Source organism: Mirounga angustirostris, unplaced genomic scaffold, assembly GCF_029215605.1.
Source record: "Mirounga angustirostris isolate CCGP_5_RB_7025 unplaced genomic scaffold, mMirAng1.0.hap1 SCAF_4, whole genome shotgun sequence".
Classification (NCBI taxonomy): Eukaryota; Metazoa; Chordata; class Mammalia; order Carnivora; family Phocidae; genus Mirounga; species Mirounga angustirostris.
In genome coordinates this window covers 113,573,068-113,597,711 of record NW_026991712.1, presented here as the reverse complement: position 1 = coordinate 113,597,711, position 24,644 = coordinate 113,573,068, and the positions used below count along the sequence as shown (strand labels likewise).

Below are 24,644 nucleotides of genomic sequence, written 5' to 3'. Positions count from 1 at the left end.
GGTCTGGATTTTGGCTCAGGTCATGAGATCAAGCCCCGTGTCAGGCTCTGTGCTCAGTAGGGAGTCTGCTTGTCCCTCTGCCTATCCCCCACTCATGCGCGTGCAGATGCGCGCATGCTCTCTCTCTCAAATAAATAAAATCTTTTTTTTATTATGTTATGTTAATCACCATACATTACATCATCAGTTTTTGATGTAGTGTTCCATGATTCATTGTTTGCGTATAAACACCAATAAAATCTTTTTTAAAAATGGCATAAAATGAAGGCTTAAATTGATTTTTAAAAAATAAATAGCAAAACCATCATCCATTTTATCTAATGGGAAAGACAGTTCAGCTGTTTTCGCTAAATATTTTCATACTAGTTATTTCCTCTGCCTGGCACACTCTTCTCCCAGACAGCCCCATGGTTTACACCCCTCCTTCTGTCAAATCTCTGCAATTTCGCCTAGCATGGTCCATCCCACAGCTATGCTTTATTTTTCTCTATAGTATCTAACATACTATATAATTTTTCATGTAGATTCCTGTCTTCATTAGAATTTAAGATCCATATGGACAGTGATTTTTTGTTTACTGCTATATCTATTCCTGGCATCTAGACAAGGGCCTGTTATAAAAAGGTGCTCCATAAATACAGGTTAAATAATATCTGTTATCTTTAAGTGTAACAAATTATCCTCCTCCCTCCAAAGATTTGACATTCTGTTCTGTTTTCTTCTATTTTTTTGTGTGGCCAGACTTTTAATATTTAGGTCTTTAGATTTTATTTATTTGTCAGAATGAGAGAGAGAGCGAGCACACACCATGAGGAGAGGGAGAAGCAGGCTTCCCTTTGAGCAGGGAGCCCGATGCGGGGCTCAATCCCAGGACCCTGGGATCATGACCTGAGCCGAAGGCAGATGCTTAACCAACTGAGCCACCCAGGTGCCCCTAATATTTAGGCCTTTAATCAGAAATTTATATTATGAGCTTATTAATTTTTTTCCAAACTACCTTATTCCAACATTAATTAAGACTATATTTGCTTTTTAAAACTTAACTAGCTCCTGTTAGACTCTACTTTTCCAACTAAGCACTTCTTTCCCTTTCCATTGGTGTACTTCTACCCTATAAGTGATTCTCCGAGAATAATTAACTATATGGGAAATTATAGATTTGGATAAGATTTTGCATATGTGAAATGAAAAAAAATAATTTTGATAAAATATTTTACAAACATCATTTCAGCTGCCAGGTATCTAGTTATTCTGTAAATAGTGAATATAAGGAAGGGGAATCAATACTAACCATAAACTACACCTTGTTTAGTTTAATACTATCTACAGAGTAAGATTATCCCCAAATGACAGATGAGAATGCCAAAGTTTAGAGATTACGGACACGCCCAAATATCAAATAAATGTGGCAGAACCAGGAACTGCATATAAATCTGTCCAGCTCCAAAGCCCATGTGTTTCCCACTGCACCAGTAGTTTTCAATAGGGGCAATTTTGTTATCTACCAGGGGACATTTGGCAATCTGGAGACAATTTTGATTGTCATTACAGAGTGGGGGGCGGGGCAGGGGGGTGCTAAAAAATACCTGAGTACTAATGTTGAGAAGCCCTGTACTATAGGACAAACTATTCATATGGCTTTTTTTTCTTTTTAATTTACACAGAGTAATAGTAAATCTTGATCAATCCTGATTGCGTCACCTGGCAAGAAAATGAAGTCACAGTCAGTTTGAAACACTGTCTTATCAGTGTCTGAACCTTTGAATTTAGCAGACCACACATTCCAAAAGTGATTCTCAGGCTATTAAGACAAACTCACTATGCTCAAAAATATCACAATCACCTAATTTTCTTTCAGTTTTTTTTTTTGTTTCAAGTGTTTATTTAAATTCTAGTTAACACAATCACCTAATTTTTTTTAAAGACTTATTTATTTTACAGAGGGAGAGAGAGAGGGAGAGAAGGGGGGGAGGGCAGAGGGAGAAGGACAATCTCCAGCAGACTCCCTGCTGAGCACGAAGTCCTGACACAGGGCTGGATCCCACAACCCAGAGATCATGAAGTCAGGAGTCGGATGCTTAAGTGACTGAGCCACCCAGGTGCCCCAATCACCTAATTTCTAATAGTGATGCACAATTCTACATTTTAATCTCCTGTGTCTTGACTGAGCTCCAAACGTTACTTTTCAACTGCCTGCTGCCACTTAAACTAAACATTTCCAAAGTAAATTTACTTACACTCCTTCAAGAAATTCTCTCTTTTTAGGTTGCCCTTTTCTGTTCAGGATATAATATATTATCCTCTTCGGGGCTAGAAACCCAGTCATCTTTGTCATCTTTCTCTCTCAGCCCCACAATCAGTTAGTCCCTGGTAACACTCTAAAACTTCCTTCTAAGTGCCACACAGTGCTAACTGGAGAGTGGTTAAGAGCTCTGAAACCAGGATGCACAGGTCTGAACCCTAGATGTTACATAAAAACTGAGTTACTTCTGGACAAGTCACTTATCTTTCAGCGACTGTTTCCTTATCTACAAAATGAACTTAATAGTACCTTATGGGATTCTGGGAAGCTAAATGAGTTAACACATGTAAAGCATTTAGGACAGCATCTGGCACATGGTAAATACTTAAGTATTAGCCGTTATTAAATTTATTATTATTAGCTATAAGTAAGGTACTCTCAAAGGTTATCCTCTGAGAACACAATTGGGAAATATCAAGGAGTTAAAGAAAATATTAAATTTACTGTATTTGGGGCTACAAAGGTTCCATAAACACATATCAAAAACAAATGTATTAAATGAAATGTCCTAATTTTTCTTTAAAAAATTATTTTTAATAAAAAAGGAATAAGCCCTTTGAACTACTATGTGTGGTTTAAGTTTTAGTAATCTCCTGAACACAATCAAGGTGCCCTGGTTATAATCAGAGGCCAGCATGACTAGACTGTGATATCAACAAAGAAACCTTTCATGTAAATAAATAGTACTGTAAATGAAGAAAGAGTGTATTCCTGGAAAGAAGATGGTCTTTTCTTGTATAACAAGGCGAGTGTTGCCAACACTGTGTCCCAGGAAAAAGTTCCTGATCCCCCAAAGATCCTTTTCCCATTGTTGAGAATGACCTCTCAGATAATCACAGCTGTATGGTATCAGCCAGTAAGGCCATCTAGGTCTCCTCCTATTCTGATTCTATGCACCCAAATATTAACCTTTTTTTTTAAGATTTTATTTATTTATTTGAGAGAGAGAGAGAAAATGAGCAAGGGAGGGGGCAGAGGGAGAGGAAGAAGCAGATTCCCTGCTGAGCAGGGATCCTGATATGGGGCTCGATCCCAGGATCATGACCTGAGCAGAAGGCAGACGCTTAACTGACTGAGCCACCCAGGCGCCCCCCAAAAATTATCTTACTTAATATTTGGTTTTCTATATACATCCGGCTGAAGGAAGAGAATGTGCTGATCACCAAAAATGAGTATCCAGGTTGCCTGATACTTATAGTACTAAATGTAAATTAATAATCCAAATGCCACCTTTGATCCCTAAACCAGACGTAATCCCTGCTTTTATTTTATTTTACTTATACTTCAACTATCACTTATTTCATTTTTTGTGCCTTCTTATTGCTAGTTTACATACTTATCTCTTCCACCAGACTATAAGCACCTTCAAGTATATGAATAGCCCTAATTCCTTTTTTGTTTTCCACTTACTGTAGAAATTTAATTCTTAAATGTTTGATAAATAAATGAGTGGACAAATAATAGTATCATGTGGCTGTTATCTTCCCAGTAAAGGCTAAAAAGGACTCATAAAGATTGTACTTACCTTATTCTTTTCATTTTGAATAATTTCTAATAGCTGCTCTATATGCCCTTCATCTATGCATCTTTGGCCTGCTAACTGAAATAGGCCAAAATCTTCTTCTTTAAAGTCTTGTTCTTCTAGGATTTGCTGACAGAAACAAAATGAAGGCAAAACAAACATGTTTTGGTGAATAAAAATTCAATAACTACTTGATTTATTCTCTCTGGAAAAAAAAAGTAAATCTGTTTAAATTCTAGGTAAGTTGCACATAGCATATGTGTGAAGATTAGGATAAGCCTAAAAAGTACTTTAATGAATGATCTTGAAATCCAGTCCGCCAAAAAATTCTCCAATAAGGATCAGTATTAAAAATTTAAAAGGTTAAACAAGTAGGTCACTTGGAGAAATAATCCAATCTGCCTTCTGGCCCTCCTGCTATTTATTCACAGGTCAAACAAAGCAAGGATTAAATAAGATAAGCAATTTGAATGACCTTAATTATAACTAAAAATAATCTGGTATTTAACTTTCATTAAAAAGAAAAAAAGTTACTTACACATCTCATTATTATGGATTGAAGCTCTTCCACAGCCATTCCTCGTTATTTTTCCTAGTTTTGATGCTGAAATATAAAACAGTAAACTATCAGTGCTATTAAAGTGTTAGTAAGTTGTGTTTCATTCTGATGAATTATTAGTAAATACAGTAAGGAAAATGTGAAGTTTTAATGCTGAAATGTTTTTACTGAAAGCATCTTAGCCTAAGGAGTAAAAAACTTGCATCTTTTAAGCTTTCTAGGAGAACAGTTTTGAAAGATACACTTGAAAAAAAAATCCTCTAGGGTATGCCCAACAGAAGAGCAAATATGGACTAAATAAATGGCTTTAAAAAGGCAAAGTATTTCTTTTCTGAAAAAATTTCTGAAAAGTGTTCCTGAAGTCAGTTCTAGTAATTAGGGAATTAAAATTTTTTTCAATGTCCCCCTTGACAAAAACTGGAGCCAATACAACTCACCCAGAGTGGGTGAAAGTTCAGATGCCCACCGTCCCAAGTGTGACCCGGACATTTTTCTGTAAGAGATGCAGTCCCCCAAATACTCCAGTTGGTGTAATCCCTATATTGCACGGAGACGAAGCAACCAGCAGCGCTCAGGAGAACACCGTTCCGTCCCGCAGGCCATCGTTTGTCCCGGCGGGAAGACCCGGCCCCAGGCCCGCAGCGGGAGCACAGGTCAGCCGGTCCGCACGGCCGCGCGCTCCAGGGCGGATAAAACCCCAGCGCGCCTGCGGACTGCATCCAGGGGAAGCCATTTCTCCCGATTCCTCCTCGCCTAGGCGTTCGGGCCCCACGACCTCGCGGGGCCTTGCGCGCCGTGGCGCCGGGTCCTCCGCGGCTCACAGGTGGCCGCGACCCGGGCCCTCCCGGACTCCCAGGTGCGCCCACTTACCCGCCGGGCCTTTCGCCGCTCTCGGCGCCCTCCTCCACCTCCTCCGGCAGCGCAGGCCTCTCTCCGGGCCCCGCCCCGCCCCGGCCGGCCCCGCCCCGCCCCGGCCGGCCCCGCCCCGCCCCGGCCGGCCCCGCCCCGCCCCGGCCGGCCCCGCCCCGCCCCGGCCGGCCCCGCCCCGCCCCGGCCGGCCCCGCCCCGCCCCGGCCGGCCCCGCCCCGCCCCGGCCGGCCCCGCCCCGCGCTACGCGAGGGGAGGCGGAGCCGCAAAGGGAGACGCCAGCTCCGGGCCTCACCTCCTGACGACGCCGCGGATGGCCGACTGCGCGGGGCCGCGCTCTCCGCGCCTCAAGGCCCGGGTCCCCCGCGCCTCCCGAAACGCCGCAGGTAGGAAGAAGGGCCTCTCTCACGTTTGCACCCTGAGAACTGAGCCCCTACAGGGTTCCACAGTAAGGCCCGCGGGGCGCACCGGAAAGACTGCTCCAGGAGCGGACGTCTCCAGGGCAGAGAAGGCCGAGAGCGTCTCATCACTGTCCTGGGTCTTCTTGAAAAGACCTCCGGCCATACCCCCACCTCTTTACACTCGTGTTCCAAGATTTCCCCCAGAATGGGCGGTCTCTGAGGGAAAGAGAGTAGAGGTGCTGGAGTCTAGAGCTGGCTCGCCGAGTGGTCAAGTGAGCCCACCGTAGAGATGTACTGCTGCTTTGGTCCCCGGGTCCTCTGAGGTGTCACCCCCACCCCCCGAACATTCGGGGGACAGAAACAGGTTGCCCGTAAAAGTACTCCTATCTCAGATTTTCAGGAGGACGTAACCGCCCAGCCGTGATACGTGAGAAAATTCAATCCCCAAAGAAACACATTTTAACCAAGAGAAATTCGGAAATAACACAAGCAAACTGAATTCCCTGCCCATTTCATTTATTTTACACACAGGATTGGAAAGTAATGTGTGGGGAAAAGAAGAAAAGGTTGTCTGCGGTTTGAGTAGGAATCTGTCCTGTAAGCTAGTGTGTTTCTGAAGACTTGACCTACTGTTTTTTTATTATTGTAGGTGCTAAACAGACAAATGCCTTAAAACAAGAAGATGCTTCTAAAAGGTATGAGAACTACTTGGACAAATGCATTTGCTTATGTGTTTATTTCATATTAATTGAACCATTTTTAAAAACAGTAATGGGGGCGCCTGGGTGGCTCAGTTGGTTAAGCGACTGCCTTCGGCTCAGGTCATGATCCCTGAGTCCTGGGATCGAGCCCCACGTCCGGCTCCCGGCTTAGCGGGAGCCTGCTTCTCCCTCTGACCCTATCCCCTCTCATGCTGTTTCTCTCTCTGTGTCAAATAAATAAATAAACAAAATCTTTAAAAAAAAAAAACCAAACAGTAATGGGTGATACCTTAGAAAAAATTATTATGGGAGAGAAGGGGAAGATCAGAGAAGCACTATAAATTCTCATATAGACTCATTATATCTCTCCATTCCAGGCTTTAAGAAAACCAAATCAAGACACTTTTAGGTTGCTGGTGAAAGTATGAGTATCTGTAGAAAGATTAAGGGAATAAACATTCCTAATTTAACCAGGTATTCCTTTTCCACCTCTTCAGGGACACTTGCCTTTTATTACTTTATATGCCAGAGACTCCAAGAAACCTTTACAGTTGTTTGTTTACATCATGTCTGTATTTTCAGCAAAAAGTCCTATTCTGTTTCTTGGCATCTCCTAAAAAGGCTAGATTTAGCTCCTGTCACAAAGAAGTTTCTAGACTAGGAGTAGTCTGTGAAAGTGATTAAAATACATATGTCTATGGTTTATCCTTTTTTTAAAAAAAAAAGATTTATTTATTTTAGAGAGAGAGTGAGTGCAGGTGTGGGGGGGCTGTGGGGAGGGGCAGAAGGAGAGGGAAAGAGAGAATCTCAGACTCCCCCATGGAACACAGAGCCTGATGCAAGGCTTGATCTCATGACCCTGAGATCATGAGCTGAAATCGAGTCAGGTGCTTAACCACCGGAGCCACCCAGGCACCTCTATGATTTATCCTTCATCAGGCAGGTATTGGCTTTCATTTACTCATTCTTTGAAAAATTATTTACCAAATTTGAGATGTTCCAGACCTGTGTTAGGCCTTCAGGATATAGTTTTGAACAGAATAAACACAGTTCCTTTCTAGTGGAACAGAGAAGTCTGATGAGGGGTTCAATCCCATGATCCTGACATCACGACCTGAATGGAAACCAAGAGTCAGACACTTAACTGACTATACCACCGAAGTGCCCCTTGTGATCTATTTTAGAGAATATTTCCCTGTGGAGCAGCATAATTATGTTGACTTGGTTTTATGATACACTGCAAGAGTAAAGTTAATATTAATAATGATGGTAATTTGCAACTTTCCTCAATAGTGATCTGACCACAAACCCAAGGAGATTATATTTTATTCTGAGCAGTACAGTGTGGGAAGTATAAATACACTAGAACGTATGGACAGATTACCCTGGATGATGAAACAGTTAAAAATCCATGGAGGTAGGTAACCAAATAGTTGTTGAAGGAAGTGATCCTTTATAAATCTATGCCAACTGAAAAATACTTCTACATTCAATCCAACCAAATACTATTAAGCCAGAAATAAAAGAACTTTGCAAAGATATAAAATAATTCTACTCTTTTCACTAAGTTTTTTATTTAAAAAGTTATTAACATGTAGGGCGCCTGGGTGGCTCAGTTGGTTAAGCGACTGCCTTGGGCTCAGGTCATGATCCTGGAGTCCAGGGATCGAGTCCCGCATCGGGCTCCCTGCTCAGCGGGGAGTCTGCTTCTCCCTCTGACCCTCCTCCCTCTCGTGCTCTCTGTCTCTCATTCTCTCTCTCACAAATAAATAAATAAAATCTTAAAAAAAAAAAAGTTATTAACATGTAATTACTATTTTTACATGCATTAATAAGTGCTTTAAATTTTTCTCATTTTTAATCCAAGTATGGTAAATATCAATTCATATAATCTACATAAGCAGAAGTTCTCATTTTAAAAGTGTAAAGGAATGCTGAGACCAAAAAATTTGAGAACCACTGCTGTACACCATACTACCTGTCATCATTTAGGACAGAGGGCAACAGCGAGATAGGGCTGTTCATGGGAGCAGCTCTAGGCATCAGTTAAGAGTGAGTGTAACTTACTGCAGGTTGAGGTAGCAATTCCTTCGTGTGGGTTGTTAGACTGATCCTAGTATATGGCATAGCTTTTATTGGTAGACAGCAATATGAGAAAAATAAAATAATGTTTTTCATAAAGCCAAATACATTTAACATAAAAAACTGCTTTTAAATCTGTATTCATGTCTTTTATACTCCTTTGATATAAGAATGGCCTTTATGAAATCGTAGGAGAACAGTTGTTAGTTGCAAATTTCTTCTTGTTTTAATGTCCCTATTTGGCAAAAGGAAGAGTTGGCAATCCGGCATCATCCTTCTTTTTTGTAGCATATTATTAATACATGTTATATTTGTTTTGTAGAATATTATTTTTCTAGGCAAGGAATTAGAGTCTAAAGTCTTGAGAGTCAGTGAAAGTAGGACGAAAAAATGAATACATTATAGATCCAGATATGAGAGCCAAGTCAAGGCCCAGGAGGCTGGCTGAGGTAGTTCTGGTAGGAAAGGAGAAACCAGTGCAGGATAGGAGCAAATAGGTTACCAAGATGGTTGAGTATCTTTGGTTCTATGGCAAGGTTTCTCAACCCTTTTGCACATTAGGATTATCTGGAGCTTGCAGTGGGACCTAGGCATAAAATCTTTTAAAGAAATCTCCTTAGATGATCCTAATGTGCAGCTAGGATTGAGAACCACTCTCCTAGAGCCATTGTTTATTGTTATGTTCCATGGTGTGGAAAGGCTGACAGCTAGCAAAGGCTGACAGTCCCACTGGTGCCAGGGCAAGGACCAGCCCTCGTAGGAAGATTGTTTTCCTAAACTACATTGTCATGTCGATAAAGTTATTTAATAAGACTTAATAACAAGGGGCGCCTGGGTGGCTCAGTCGTTAAGCGTCTGCCTTCAGCTCAGGTCATGATCCCAGGGTCCTGGGATCGAGCCCTGCATCGGGCTCCCTGCCCAGCGGGAAGCCTGCTTCTCCCTCTCCCACTCCCCGGGCTTGTGTTCCCTCTCTCGCTATCTCTCTCTCTGTCAAATAAATAAATTTTAAAAAATTAAAAAAAAAAAAATAAGACTTAATAACAAAAGTGAGTAAACACTTCTTTGCAAATAGGACTCTATCTTGTCAAACTGGGCTATCATTAACTTTTGAGAGTTGACACAAATACATTTTTACTTGTAAGAACAGCTGAAGTTATCTTTTTCCTCTCTGATCTTTCCTGATTTCTAAGGATTTCAAAGGAAAAGCCTGTCTTTTTAGGTACACACAGGAGTAATTGAGAGAGTATAATCACTAACTGGCAAAAAAATTTCACCTCATTTTCTTCCTTGTGCTCTAAGCCTTGGAAATCAAATAGTCCTGTTATTGTGGCAGACTTCTGTGTGTTAATACTTTGAAAAGTATTGTATCAAAAGTAACAGCATTAAAAAATACAAATTTAAATAGCAAAATAGCATGTTTGTGCTGTGTTCTAAGACAGAAAATTGGCTATGATAAAACTTTTAAGTAGAATAACTTTTAAATTTTATTTTATTTTACTTTTTAAAGATTTTATTCATGAGAAGAGAGAGACAGAGGGAGCACAAGCAAGGAGAGAGGCAGAGGGTGAGGGAGAAGCAGACTCCCCGCTGAGTTGAGAGCCCAACTCAGGACTCGACCCCAGGATCTGGAGATCATAACCTGAACGGAAGGCAGATGCTTAACCCTCTGAGCCACCCAGGCGCCCCAAACTTTTAAATTTTAAATACGTTTTCATTTTTTAATTTTAGGAAAGCAGAACTAGAAGCAGCTGTGAGAAAGAAGATTGAATTTGAGAGAAAAGCTCTACATATTGTTGAACAGCTTTTAGAAGAAGATATTACAGAAGAATTCCTAAGGGAATGCGTATGTGTTAAGTTGGGAAATTATTACATTTGTAGTATTAGATCTTTAAATCTGTGCAATATGAGACTTCCTTGTATTATCAAAACTTTGAATCTGTTCTCAGTCACTAGATGCAAGTAGCATGCTATATAATTCATGCATTTGAAAATAATCACCTATTAGGCATTCCTTGTTGTTTTAAAATGCACTAATGAAAAATAATATGCATATTTTACCCCTTAATAGTAGTTCTTTAAATATGTCTGCTAATCTCACTTGATTTTCAGCACTTTGCACTAATTATCCCGATGTTATTTTCCATATTCTGTGTGTTGTCCTATTTTAGTAACAGAAGGTTATTATTTTTATTAATGTAGTTCTATTAGTTTTGATATTTTAAAAACCTAGAATATAGATCATTTATCATTTAACACATAACACGAGAATTATAATCTGCATTAAAAGTTTTTTTTCCTTTAACAACTCTATTGCATTAAAATTTCAAATGGAAATTTCTATTATATCCTCATAATCCTTAAGAGAAAAAAGAAAAGGAAAATTAAAACTCAGAGCTTCCATTGCAAAAATAATTATTAGTGTGGGTCAGAGATTTTTTAAACAAGAGGAATATAAGTAGGACAATATTTAAATTGATAGAGGTAACTACATCAGAATCTGCATGCATGATGACACTAAAGACAAAGACAAATCAGAAATGCTTCATTTGAAACAAATACCTTCTATCACTCTTAGTAAGAAGTATTTCAGTCCTTGGGAAAACAGAAAAACTTGTTCAAAAATGATCTCAAAGTTATGAAATAGTTATGAGTTGAGATTTAAACATGAAGATACATTAAGGGGAAATATTTGGTGTCAGCTTATAGCCACCTCATCAGTCTCCTGTACAGTTTTCCAGAAGCTGGAAGATTTTGTATCCTGACACCTTTGATATACTTCGTTTTTTAAGATCGTTCTTTGAAAACAGGTAAATTATATTTTATTCTACATGGTTTATTTTTTGAATAATATATTTTTATTTTTTATTTTTTTAAAGATTTTATTTATTTATTTGACAGAGAGAGACACAGCTAGAGAGGGAACACAAGTAGGGGGAGTAGGAGAGGGGGCCCAATGCGGGGCTTGATCCCAGGACCCTGGGATCATGACCTGAGCCAAAGACAGACGCTTAAGGACTAAGCCACCCAGGTGCCCCTGAATAATATATTCTTAAAATAAAATATACTTTTCAGTGTTTTGCTTTGGAATAGCAATCACTATAGCACCACTTCTTTCTCCTGCCTCAGAATTACTTCATGAACTACATATCTACAAAGATGTATAGTCTCTTGGCAGAAGTTTTTTCGGGTTGTTTGTTTTTTTTAATAATAGCTAACATTTGGGGCGCCTGGGTGGCTCATTCGGTTAAGTGTCTGCCTTCAGCTCAGGTTGTGATCCCAGGGTCCTGGGATCGAGCCCTGCATTGGGCTCCCTGCTCAGCAGAGAGCCTGCTTTTCCCTCTCCCTGTGCCTGCCACTCTGCCTACTTGTGCTCTATCTCTCTGTCAAGTAAATTTAAAAAAAAAATTTTTTTTTAAATACAACTCTTTAAAAGAGAATAATAGCTAACATTTTTGAGTGCTTACTATGTGTCCAGTGCTTTTCTAAATGTATTTCCTTTATTTTCTCCTCTGATTCTAACATCATACCTGTGAGATAGACTTATTATCCCTACGTTTTCAGATGAGATCAGTGAGGCTTAGAGAGATGATAAATGAACTTGTCCAGTAATCTAGCGGGGAAATGCCCCTCTCATTTCATTTTAGGGGAAGTTCATCACACCTGCTCACTATAGCGATGTCGTGGATGAGCGTTCTATTATTAAACTCTGCGGTTATCCCTTATGTCAGAAGAAACTAGGAATTGTAAGTAATTAATTTTTTAAAATAGAAACTTAAATTTTTTATATTTAGCAAAATACTTTGTAGACAAGACAAGAAATGAAACAGGTCATGAACTAATTACATGAGTTAGCCAAAGATATGATATGATACTTGAATTCTTCTTAAGCTATACTTTCGTTTTTTTAGGTACCAAAACAGAAATATAAAATTTCTACCAAAACCAATAAAGTCTATGATATTACTGAAAGAAAGGTAAGCTTAAAGGCTATTCTCATGTGGCAGTTAATTTTTAATATACTAAATGGAATTTAAAAAGAATTGTTTGAAAAGTTTGCCTTTTAGAAAGTAGCCACATTAAAAGTTTACTTGAAAATATTTCAAAAATATTTGAAAAAGTTTATTTGAAAAATATCTAATATTTGAAAATATTTGAAAATTAAAGCTTTGCTTTAATTAATACTTGAACATTTAAAAATTAAAAGTGCAAGGGCACCTGGGTGGCTCAGTCGGTTAAGCGTCTGACTCTTGATTTTGGCTCAGGTCATGATCCTACGGTAGTGAGATCAAGTCCTGCATCTGGCTCCCATGCTGAGCGTGGAGCCTGCTTGGGGTTCTCTCTCTCTGTCTCCTCTCTGCCCCTCCCTCCTCCTGTTCATGCTCTCTTTCTTGCTCTAAAAATAAAATAAAATTTAAATAAATAAAATAAAAACTAAAAGTGCATACCAGCACAAATTCAGGCAAGTAAATCATGAAACAGAATAGAGAGCCAGAAGCAGACTCACCACATGTGGACACTTTATATGTGACAACAGAAATATTATAGATCAGTGGAGAAAGTATGGATTTTTCAGTAAAATAGTACTGGCACAAATCCAAATGGAAAAACTGAAAATTGATCCCTGTTTCAGTAATATTTAAATTAAAAAAATGAACGCCTTTTTAAAGAAAATATGGGAAGGTATCTTTATAAACTTGGAGAGAAAATTTCTTAAATAAGATAGACAATTACAGACCATAGAGGAAAAATTGGTAAGTCTTTCTACATTAAAATTAAAAACATTTGCTTATCAGAAGTTTCCAAAAAAGAGTGAAAAGATAAGCTATAAATCAGAAGGAGGTGTATTTCCCACATATAACTGACCACAGATTCATAACCAGGGAAAGACAGAAAACCTTGCAGAAAAAATTTTTTTTGAGAGAGTGAGTGAGTCAGGTGGGGGGGGGGCAGGCAGAGAGAGAGGGAGAAAGAATCTCAAGCTGAGTGTGGAGTTTTGACAGCGGGCTCTATCTCACAACCCTGAGACCATGACCTGAGCCAAAATTGAGAGTCAGATGCTTAACCAACTGAGCCACCCAGGTACCCCTAGAAAAATTTTATAGAAGGAACTTGATTATGAATATATGAAAAGATGTTCAACCTTATCAGTGATAAGGGAAATAGCAAATAAAAAATAAAAACACATTGATTTACATTCTCACGGCCCCCAAATTAGCAAAATTAAAATCTGACAGTATTAGGCATTCTTTATACTACTGGTTAAATATTAGGAACTCTTTATACTACTGGTTAAATAAAATTGCATCCTTTTTGGGAAATTGGTATTATCTAGTAAAGTCAAGTTCACACATTTTTTATGGCCAAGACTTTCTGTTGTTTGGTATATATTTTAAGGAATTTCTTGCCCATTTGTACAACTATGTATGTATATGAATGTTCCTAGTTGGATTAACAAAATATGCTATATACATAGAATGGAATAGTATCCTTTTAAAGGAGGGAAATTCTGACACATGCTACAGCATGAATGTACTTTAAGACATTATGCTCTTATGAGACATTATGCTAAATGAAATAAGCCTGCACAAAAGAACAAATATTAAATGCTTCAACTTATGTGAGGTAACTAGAGTAGTTGGATTCATAGTTACAAAAGTAGAATGGTGATTGAAGAGGCAGAAATGGGGAATTGTTGTTTAATGGTATAGAGTTTCATTTTGCAAGATGAAAAGAGTTCTAGAGATAGATGGTGGTGATGGTTGTACTACAGTGAGAAGGTATTTAGTGCCACTGAACTATAACACTTAAAAATGGTTAAGTTGGTAAATTTTGTGTATTTTACAACAATTTTTTTTAATTTTAAAAATTCTTAAAAAAATGTTTATAGGCACATTGTAGTGATGGCCAAAAAGTTAGAAACAACTCAGTTATTCATAAACAATAAAGGTAATGTACTTACACAATGGAATGTAATACCAAGCGTAAATATATAAACTACACCTACATGAATCTGAAAAATATAACGTGAAACAAAAAAACCCCAGAAAACATAGCAGTACAGTTACATTTACACAAAGTTTAGAATTAGGCAAAACTCAATGATATCTTTTGTAGGTATGTGTATATAGATAGCAAAACTAAAGGAAAGCAAGGGAATGAGGAACACAGAATTTATGATAGTGATTACTTCTGGGGAATATGGAAATGACTCTGGGACAGATACATGGAGAGCTTCAAAGGTACTATGCATTATTTCTTTTCTTGGGTGGTGGATTCTTGGGTTTTCGTTATTTTCTTTGCACTACATATTTATATTTTCTGTACATAAATTGTGTTGCACAATAAGAAAAAAATAATTTGCTAATTTTAAAAATGTTCCTTTCAGTGTTTTTGCAGCAATTTTTGTTACAAAGCATCTAAGTTTTTTGAAGCACAAATTCCTAAAACTCCAGTATGGGTTCGAGAAGAGGAAAGGTAATTTAAATCATTACATATACATTTGTTGATATAGTCCAACTTTTTGAGATATATAGAGAGTAGTCCTAGTTTTCTGTAGAATTTACCATTGTACACATTTTAATTGTGGGGAAACGGTTATATTTTAAGCATAGTTATTAAGGATTTTATACTTAAAATCAGAAAATAATTATAAATGTTGTTTCTTAGCTGTTAGCTTTAGTGTCAAAACCTGAACTTTGCTTTCTGCTATGCCAATTATTTCTATTAATCTTACTAGTATAATAATCCTAGAGTAAGAATGTTAAAGTTTTCCAGTAGATACTAGATCTTAGGATCCAGCTGAACTGACTTTGTTGTTAGAAAACTATGTATTAAAAACAAACAAACAAAAAATATGTACTAAGGTTAAAAAGTTCAGGTTACTAATTCACTCAATCTTTATTAAAAATCAGTACAGTATTTCATAAATTTAAAGAAATCCAATATAATTTTTAGCAAAAAGGTATAGGAACATTTCTGGGGTTTTGCCTCTTGGGAAATGTTTAAACATTTGCAACATTTTAATTGTTGAATTTGAGAGAAAATTTATTATTGAGGGGCAAATGCCATAATCTACCTTTTCTATAAAAGGTAACAAAATTTATTGTGTAATTAAACTATTATCCAATTTCAAACAGGCTTAAATGAAATAATGTCCCATTAACTCATGTTTCATAGAGAATATTGCAACACAAGGCATGTAGTAAAAGAATATCAATGCTAAATAAACTTAATGACGTAAATGTAATGAGACCCAAGTTAACTAAAGATCTTTGCCTAAAAAAAAGCTTATTAAAGTCTTATCTGATGCACAAGGTAATATGAAGCCACTGTAGTTTGAACTAGCATCATTTGTACTGAGGGACAGTCCCTTTGTTGGCTGACACCTTTGCCTGCAGATCCAGTGCTCTGTGGTTTAGAGTATGTCAAGGGGCGCCTGGGTGGCTCAGTTGGTTAAGCATCTGACTCTTGATTTCGGCTCAGGTCATGATCTCAGGGTTGTGAGATTGAGCACCATGCCTTGTTGGGCTCTGTACTCAGCGTGGAGTCTGCTTAAGATTCTCTCTATCCCTTCCCGCCGCCCCCCACCCCACCTCATTCACACACTCTCTCTTAAAAAAAAAAAAAAAAAGATAATAAAAAACACACCCACCCTATGGCCTTTGTTAAGTGAATTACACATAATGAAGACTAAATTGTTCACTATTTCTCCACCAGCCTGACTTTTTCATTTAGAGGATAAAGGATTATAGCATTGTCCAAGGTGACTGGGGACCTAAGAGCACCTTTTTCGCTAACACTTTTTTTTCTTTCTTAACATTTCTTTCAGCAGAGCTACTCATCGCCTCCTTAGTCTTATGGCAGTTACATGATCTGGTCCTAAGCTGTTAAAACTAGTGTTTCCTTAAGTTACCCTTTGTTTCTAGTGATATCTTCTCTACTTATTAAATTTAGCCCATCCTCATATCTGCTTCAAAACCATTTACCAAATCAGCCTTTCTGTCACCTTCATATTCTTCAGATATAGTTATTGGTACTTCCTTCAGCTAATTTAAAAGTTCTTCCCTCTTTTTCCTAAAATCTTATTCTATGTTCAGAATGCCCACCTTTTCCCAAAATATGAAGCTCTGTCACTTTATATTTGTGGTTCTTGAAATTCCACTTTACCTATATGCCCTTCCCTACCTCACTAAAAAAGAGAGATGAAAATGGCCTTGGTTTCCCTAATCTATACAAATCAATTTAATTTATATTCAGTGTGTGTAGTATGTGCTTAGTATATGACAGGCTACCCACACCTGTACGAGCACACACACATGAAACCAAATCTATGAGTTTATTTTTTTTTTAAGATTTTATTTATTTATTTGACGGAGACACAGCGAGAGAGGGAATACAAGCAGGGGGAGCGGGAGAAGGAGAAGAGGCTTCCTGCTGAGCAGGGAGCCCGATGTGGGGCTGGATCCCAGGACCCTGAGATCATGACCTGAGCTTAACGACTGAGCCACCCAGGCGCCCCCAAATCTGTGAGTTTAAATTGAAATGTTAACGGGATGGCATAACGAGTACACGAGTGAAACAGATTTGTACTTAATTCTAATGGGGACAAGTATTGGGGAGCCTTCAAATGCTTTTGAACAGAATTTGATCTGACGTTGGTGTACAAGATGAATTAAAGAAGAAAAGATCATAAAGAGCTGAAAGGCCCTTAGACACAATTTAACCCAATATCTTTATCAAAGGAGCTCAGAAAGATTAAATGTATTTCGTAAGCTAGTGATAGGTTCTGAACAATGCCAGGATTCCAGTTGATTGGAAATAACCAGTGAGTAATCTATAAATATACAATTGTCACAATGTACATAGTGTAACTGTAGCCCCTATTTATGTATGATACTTGTCAGTATATAGCCATATTAGTATTTTTTATATCTGCATGCATCAGTGTTACCTTAATTTATAAATTCTTATGGGCAAGCGTTATGTTAATTTATTTCATGAATCCACTAGAGGTCACTGTGTCTTCAGAGAATGATATTTTTAAGTGTTTTAATGATAAGAATTCTAGAATTCAGTGTTCTTTTCAAAAGCCTTTTTAGCTGGTGAACGTGTAAGCTCTACAGAAATGTGATTTTTAAAGAAAGTCTGTTCACAAATGGTATGGGGTATGGGGTATAGCATTCAGAACCTATCTTCTTTAAAAGAAGGGGAAAAAATGTTTCTTTTAAATGGCAGCATTTAGTATTTAACGCAGAGATATTTTTATTAACTTAAAGTGTCATCATAATAAATTACATCACCATCATAATTAAATCATAATATTTTTTATTTATTATTAAATAATAATAAATATTAAATTTTTAAAAAATAAAAGGAAATTTTAAAATCCACTCAAAGAATTGAATATTTTATCACAGTGATTTCCAAAATTTTTGAGCACCGTAAGTATATTTTACATTATGATCTAATACATATAACTGAAACAGAGTTTTATGAAATACATTTTTCCTTATAACACGAAAGCCTCTGATATTTTCTGCTCTGTTGCTTTTTTAAAATGCTGGTAGCAACCCATTTACTTGGTTGATTCTGATCCACAGTTTTAAGAGTACTGTTTTGTTGTATCTAGCTTAGGTTTTTAGTTGTGTTACTGTCAGAAAGTGTTATCATCAACAGTAAGCCTCAGTTTCCTCATTTGCAAAGTAGAAAGTTGCATTTAACCTCTTAGTTCCCTTTAATTCTAATGTTTTACAGTTCTGGGTCAGTCACTGCCACTGTAGTGAAAATTTGCTAGATAGGAAATGTCTTATTTATAAAAGTGATGAAAATTAAAATTATCAACATAAGACTAGGGAAAGTTATACTACTTTTAGGGAAGTCTGTCTCATTTAAGAATTTAGATTAAAAGTTACTGACTTTAATCTAATTAAGGTTGATAAAGGATTGGATCAAAGTTTTTCAATTATGAAGAAAAACAGGAATGTTTTATAGCATGTCCAGAGCAACTTGAAGTTGACATCTTCAGGGACACCATGATCTTGCACACTATTTGGAAATAGAATATTGAATTTGACTCAATATAGTCTTTCTTACATTGCTGTGAAAGCTAATATAAATTTCTTCATCAGATACCAAAATACTAAAATCTGTAGTGTCTCTTAACATTTCTAAGGTATTATTTTATATCACAGAAAGCTCACTACCTCATTGGTAAATATGTATAGATAGATTTAAGAAAGATTTAGACAGGGCACCTGGGTGGCTCAGTTGGTTAAGTGACTGCCTTCGGCTCAGGTCATGATCCTGGAGTCCCTGGATTGAGTCCCGCATCGGGCTTCCTGCTCGGCAGGGAGTCTGCTTCTCCCTCTGACCCTCCCCCCTCTCATGTGCTCTCTCTCATTCTCTCTTTCTCAAATAAATAAGTAAAATCTTTTAAAAAAAAAAAAAAAAGAAAGATTTAGACAAATTCATGAATTCTAGCTCCATACTTCTGTTGAGGCTTTGGAGTCAGAAGGGGCCTTAGAGGTTTTCTACTCCCTCATTTTTATTATTAAGGTATGAAAAAATATCTAGAGTATATCTTTAATGTCATGGAGAATAGCAGTGCTTCTCACAAAATGTCTCCTGATGCCGTGTGAGAGACAAAACATTGACCTAGATGGACTGGGCCATGACGCAGTATGATGCTTCTCATGTTGTGAGTTAGAAATTTTTCACCCACTTGGTGGCCAGAAACAGACCACATACACTGTGTTCCTCTGAGACAGCGTGCTCATTTAGATAGTCATATAGTTACACTTAGAAATCCTGTTTTGTTTGACTGTAGGCTCTGACAAGCCTTGGAAGTTTCTTTGTAACCTAAAAAGTCAGGAGTTAAAACTAAGAAGGAAGGACAAATGTTGAGAATCAAATTATGGTTTAAAAGATAAAATTAGGGTGAATGGTTAATGCTGACAGAGCTAAAAGCGCCATCATGTGGCCCGGAGTAGGGGATTTTCACACATGCTTCTTGGCAATAACAGTATAATCTCAGAGGTGCGGAAGCCAAAAAACCTCTGCAGAACAACTTCTGTAACCTCTTCCTGAACAGCCACTTCTGTTGCTTGGTATACCGAATAAAAACTTTCTGAAAGAGGTTGTTTGTTTTTTTTTTAAGATTTTATTTATTTGTCAGAGAGAGTATAAGCAGAGGGAGTGGCAGGCAGAGTGATAAGAGGTTTTAACATGTCTCAGATTATATTTGGAAAATTTCCACCACGGGGGGGAATTGTAGCCTGCTGCTTCTGTTGGTTTATGTTGAATACACATATTCTGACCGACACAAACATATACATCGATACACATACATTCGCAGGTTTTTTGGCACAAGTTACTGCTAATTTTAGATTTCTTTTGCTAAAGTTACAATTAATCATCTAATTTATACTTCCATGAAAATAATATTTATGAAGAACTAGTTTGGATGTTTTCTTTAACATGATTATTTTTGTTTTTTAAGTTAATCTCATGTCAATTAGATTGAGAATTATCTCTGGGGCAACATAAACTTTGAAGGGAAGTGCATAGAGCAAAGAGAGGCAGCACTTTTAACAAAAAGCTTTTGAATTTCATCTAAGGATAAAAAAGAAAGCAACATAACTTCGTGCCTCATTCTTTCTAAAACAGCTCATAGTAAAACAAATGGAAGTTTTATATTGAACCTTTCATTTAATATCTCATTAAACTCAAATTTAATTTATTTCAGTGTCATGTATCATTCTCAATTTTATAGACTGGGAATCAGGGAGACTGTTAAGGTTACTCATCAAGTATCTAGAAACGATGTTCCGTATAGTTCTCTTTACCTGAAGTCAAAAAAATGAAACAAAAGAGAGGAAAATAGTAGCTTGTGAAGTATATTGAGTTCCTATGAGAGAGGGTAAGCAAAAGTGGCACCCTCACCACTTTGAGTCTTTTTTAGAAGTTTAATTAGGGGCAGCATGTTGTAGAAAGAGCTTGGACTTTGAAAGACCCAAATTCGAATCCTAGATTTACTAGTTAATTAGTTAACCCCTCACAGCTTCAGATTCCTCATCTGTAAAAATAAAGTCGTAAGTTATTTGGGGATTAATGAAGTAATGTAAAAACCAGCTAGCAGAAAGTATGGGAAGATGAAAAAGCCCTGGGGATGGATGGTGGTGATAGTTGTACAAAAGTATGAATGTACTTAATGCCACTGAACTGTAACTAAAAATGGTTTAAATGGTAAATTTTATGTAATGTGTATTATACCACAAAAAACCCCACCTCCCGTATGATAGGCACTTAGTATATTCTGATTTTCCCCTTGCCTTCAGAGATTGAGTTTTCTTTTAATTCTTAATGTTTTTCCTCAAAAAATGTCATTGTAGAGCTGGATATTTATCATAAAACTATCTTAAATTGTATTCATGATTTAGAATGTTTATATTTTGATTACCCTTTCATTCAGCCATACTTAGACCTATTTTTATATGGGCTATTCTGCCTCCAAGATCTTGAATTAAGAGCTTCCCGTTTCTCACCACAACCTCTATCTCATCTACAGCTATCACTCTTGAGTGTGCTTTGTGACCTCATTTTGACCTCCTATCTCTACCTTAGCTCTGTTCCAGGTTGGCCAGACCTTCATTAAATTAGCTTTCTTGAGCACTGCGGTTAGCAGTTACAGTACTGTCCTTTCAAACTATCCCAGATTCTTTCTCCCTTAACCTTCTACCATGTCTACTTTCCCAAGCTTCAGTCATCTTTTTTTTCTGTGCTTGGGTTCCTGAACTTTATTGGGTAAAGTTCTCACGTGCTTTAGATAAGCTGTCTCATTTAGCACTTTAGTGCTTTAGATAAGCTGTCTCATTTAATTCAGTCTTTAGAAGACCCCTGGGAAATACTGTTACCCATTTCATGGATGATGGAACTGAGGCTCACAGAGGTTTAGTGACTCACCCAGGAACACTTGGCTCATATACACAGATTTGGGATTTAAACCCAGATCTCTGCATTCCTCTGGCCCGGTTCCAGTTTATTCTGTGTAGTCTCAATTGTGTGCTCCCATGTTTTTTCTTTGTTTCTTATTGACTATTTGACACATTCATACCTTTTCTTCTCTTCTTAAACTTTGAACCCAAACCCCAACTCATAGTAGATAATTTAACCTACTGCTTAACTGAAAGGACTGAGCACATTCAGCAGAATCTCCTTAAGCACTATTTTCTACTTATGCTCTCTCATTTCTCTGCCTCATTGCAAATACAGTACTTTCTATATTCCTGATTCTTTTCTCACTGAGGCTTGTTTCATGATTTATTCCTATTTTCTTCCTCTTTCAAGCTCTCCTTTCATACTGATTATTTTTCTTCTACTTTAAAAAGGGTGGGGGGGGTGGATCCTGAAAAATATCCATTAGATTTAGCATTTCTATGATCTTAGCAAGAGCCATGTCAGTAGAGTAATGCATACAGATTCCAGGAGGCAGAGGGTTGATGACTGAATAGGAGATGTGGAATTGAAAACTAGTGCAGACATTAAAGAAAGCTTAAAATGAAAAATGGAGGGGGAGCTGCATGATTGAAGGAACGGTTTGTTTGTTTTTTCTAAAGATAGATTTAAGTATGATAACATCCTAAAAGGAAAGAGAAAAAAGGTAGAGGTTTATGGAGTAAAACCTCAGATTCAGGATTAGCTTTTATAATACAAACTGTATCAAATCTTTATAGACCCATCTGAATCCAAGGCTTTTTTTTATTCACTCAACAAGAAGTTTTTATTTCTTCTCTAATTTTTTGTAGCAGCTCATGTATATCTCATCATACTTGCCACATATTCTCTTGAATTATATGATGCAAAATGTCAGGAGCCCTGCTGTCTTGGTTTGATTCCTAGCTTTACCATTACGAGCTATGTGACTTTGCACAAATTACTGATTCTTTCAGTACTCAAGTCTTTTTATCTGTAACATGAGGATAATAGTAGTAACTACTCATTCTTATGAGGATTAACATTTGTAAAGCTCTTAGAACAGCCATTTTCCTCCTACTAAATTGTAACATCCTTAAGAATCTGTTCTTTATATTACTTAGTATACCCAGCATAATTCATATAATAGTTCAGAATTTTATATTTGAAGGAATGATGGAATATACTCTGCTTTTGCAGGTTAGTGATTGAGTATAAGAATTCAATTGAGAATCACTGTCTACACACCCTTTCTTCCCTATAATGATACTCAGATCCCAGTGTAGGACCAAATGCCAGACAGCTGCAAGGTACTGAACCTTGATAATTTTAGCCAAGAAGACTTGGGTGGGGATGTGGGATAGGAAAAATGAGAGAGCTCCAAGTGGAAGTGGGAGGATGTAGTCAACAGGCAATAAAATTCTCTGTTGTGAAAGTTAGCATATTATTTCAGCCAAAAAAGCTCTTAATGGGAGTTATAAATATCCCCTGGGGCAGTCAAGGCTAGTCACCATCCAAGTGGTGTCCTTTGCTTTGAAGAACACCAACCCAAGATAGCTGCTATGACTAGAGTTTTAGTGAGTGGAAAGAAGTAGGATAAACAGGATAATTTGGGTGATTGGGAAAGGATATGCCTCAATGGGCTGAGGGACTAAGGAAGAAACAAAAATAGATTGCATTTTTACTCTCTGGCCCATTGCCATATTTTGCCTTTCCTTCTACATTTTTTATTACTGGTTTTTGGGAATTCCTGAACTACAGGGGAATTCTCTAAAGCAGGGATTGCAAATACTGGTTTCATCCCTTATACTTCTGATGTGTGGTACTGAGAAGGAATTTAATGGGAAAGAATGCCTCGATCAGGTAGCAGTGCCTCCCATAACTTAAGGAGAGGATTGGTAGTTGAGCCCATTCCCTGTAATGCCTTAAGACTGACCAAAGATGAATAGATTATCTAGATAATATTATATGGTTGATGTTGTGATGTTTAATTATATAGAAAAAGAATTGCAACTCTGACATTTTTTGATTGGCAGTCTTTCAGTGTAATAACTCAAATGACCTCTGGTTCCATCTATCCATTTAGCTTCACTTTTTTTAATTAAAAGTTTTTTACAATATCATGGCCTTCATGGCAACCCTATTTTGTCCTTTAAATGGGATTACTACTCAATGCCTTATCTTCTCTTTCATGTACACCTAGTTTCTTATGTTTACTTTTTTTTTCTATTAATAGACTTTATTCTTTAGAGCAATTGTAGCTTTGTAGCAAAATGGAGAAGGAAGGTAGAGAGATTTCCCATATACCCCCTACCCTCATTCATGTATAACCTCCCCCATTACCAGCATCCTCCACCAAAATTGTACGTCTGTTTCCATTGATGGGCCTATATTGACACATCTTTGTCACCCAAAGCCCATAGTTTACATTAGGGTTCACTCTAAGCTTTGTGTATTCTGTGGCTTTGGACAAATATATAATGACTTGTATCCATCATTACAGTATCATACAGAGTAGTTTTATAGTCCAGAAAATCCTGTGTGCTCCACTTATTCATCTCCCACCCCCCATAACCCCTGATCTTTTTACTATCTCCATAAGTTTTATCTTTCCCAGAATGTCATATAGTTGGAATTACACAGTATGTAGCCTTTTCAGGCTGGCTTACTTCACTTATTAATATGCATTTAAGTTTTTCCATGTCTTTTCCTAGCTTGATGGTGGCTCATTTCTTATTAGTGCTTAATAGTATTCTGTTCTCTGAATTTACTACAAATTATTTAACCATTCACCTACTGAAGGGCATCTTGGCTGCTTTTAAGTTTTGGCAGATATGAATAGAGCTGCAATGAACATCCATGTGCAGGCTTTTGTGTAGACATAAGTTTTCATCTCCTTTGGGTAAATACTGAGGAGCAAGAGTTCTGGATTATATGGTTAGAGTAGGTTTAGTTTTTAAAGAAATCACCAAACTATATTTCAAAGTGACTGTACCATTTTGCATTCCCACCAGCAAGAAATGAGAATTCTCTTGCTCCGAATGCTCACCACCATGTGATGTTGTCAGTGTTCTGGATTTTAGCTATTCTGATAAGGGTGTAGTGGTATCTCATTATTGTTTTAATTTGTATTTTGCTGATGGTATATGATGTACAGCATCTTTTCATATGCTTATTTGCCATCCTTATATCTTCTTTGGTGAGGTGTCTGTTAAGGTCTTTGACTAATTTTTATTGAGTT

The 24,644-nt window shown here is 37.4% G+C and overlaps 2 protein-coding genes across 7 annotated transcripts in view; one reads left to right on the top strand and one right to left on the bottom strand.

Annotated features, from left to right (window-relative positions):
• GLMN (glomulin, FKBP associated protein) overlaps positions 1 to 5,341 on the bottom strand; it is a 31,679-nt gene extending 26,338 nt beyond the window's left edge. For 3 of the 4 annotated variants that reach the window (XM_045897194.1, XM_064588819.1, XM_064588820.1), the window contains exons 1-3: positions 5,254 to 5,341; positions 4,363 to 4,428; positions 3,828 to 3,953 (exon numbers count right to left, since the gene is read on the bottom strand). In XM_045897194.1, the coding sequence (XP_045753150.1) occupies positions 3,828 to 3,953; positions 4,363 to 4,401 (165 nt within the window). In that variant the 5' untranslated portion in view covers positions 4,402 to 4,428; positions 5,254 to 5,341. Of the gene's footprint in view, positions 1 to 3,827; positions 3,954 to 4,362; positions 4,429 to 4,820; positions 5,134 to 5,253 lie in introns of those variants that run through there. The other variant, XM_045897195.3, reaches the window with a different exon arrangement.
• A 142-nt stretch (positions 5,342 to 5,483) lies between these two features.
• The window catches only part of RPAP2 (RNA polymerase II associated protein 2), an 89,446-nt gene continuing 70,285 nt past the window's right edge, over positions 5,484 to 24,644 (top strand). Inside the window, exons 1-6 of one of the 3 annotated variants that reach the window (XM_045897192.3) lie at positions 5,484 to 5,636; positions 6,301 to 6,346; positions 10,163 to 10,277; positions 12,079 to 12,177; positions 12,343 to 12,408; positions 14,820 to 14,908. In XM_045897192.3, the coding sequence (XP_045753148.1) occupies positions 5,564 to 5,636; positions 6,301 to 6,346; positions 10,163 to 10,277; positions 12,079 to 12,177; positions 12,343 to 12,408; positions 14,820 to 14,908 (488 nt within the window). In that variant the 5' untranslated portion in view covers positions 5,484 to 5,563. The remainder of the gene's footprint in view (positions 5,637 to 6,300; positions 6,347 to 10,162; positions 10,278 to 12,078; positions 12,178 to 12,342; positions 12,409 to 14,819; positions 14,909 to 24,644) is intronic. The other 2 variants (XM_045897190.3, XM_045897191.3) reach the window with 2 other exon arrangements.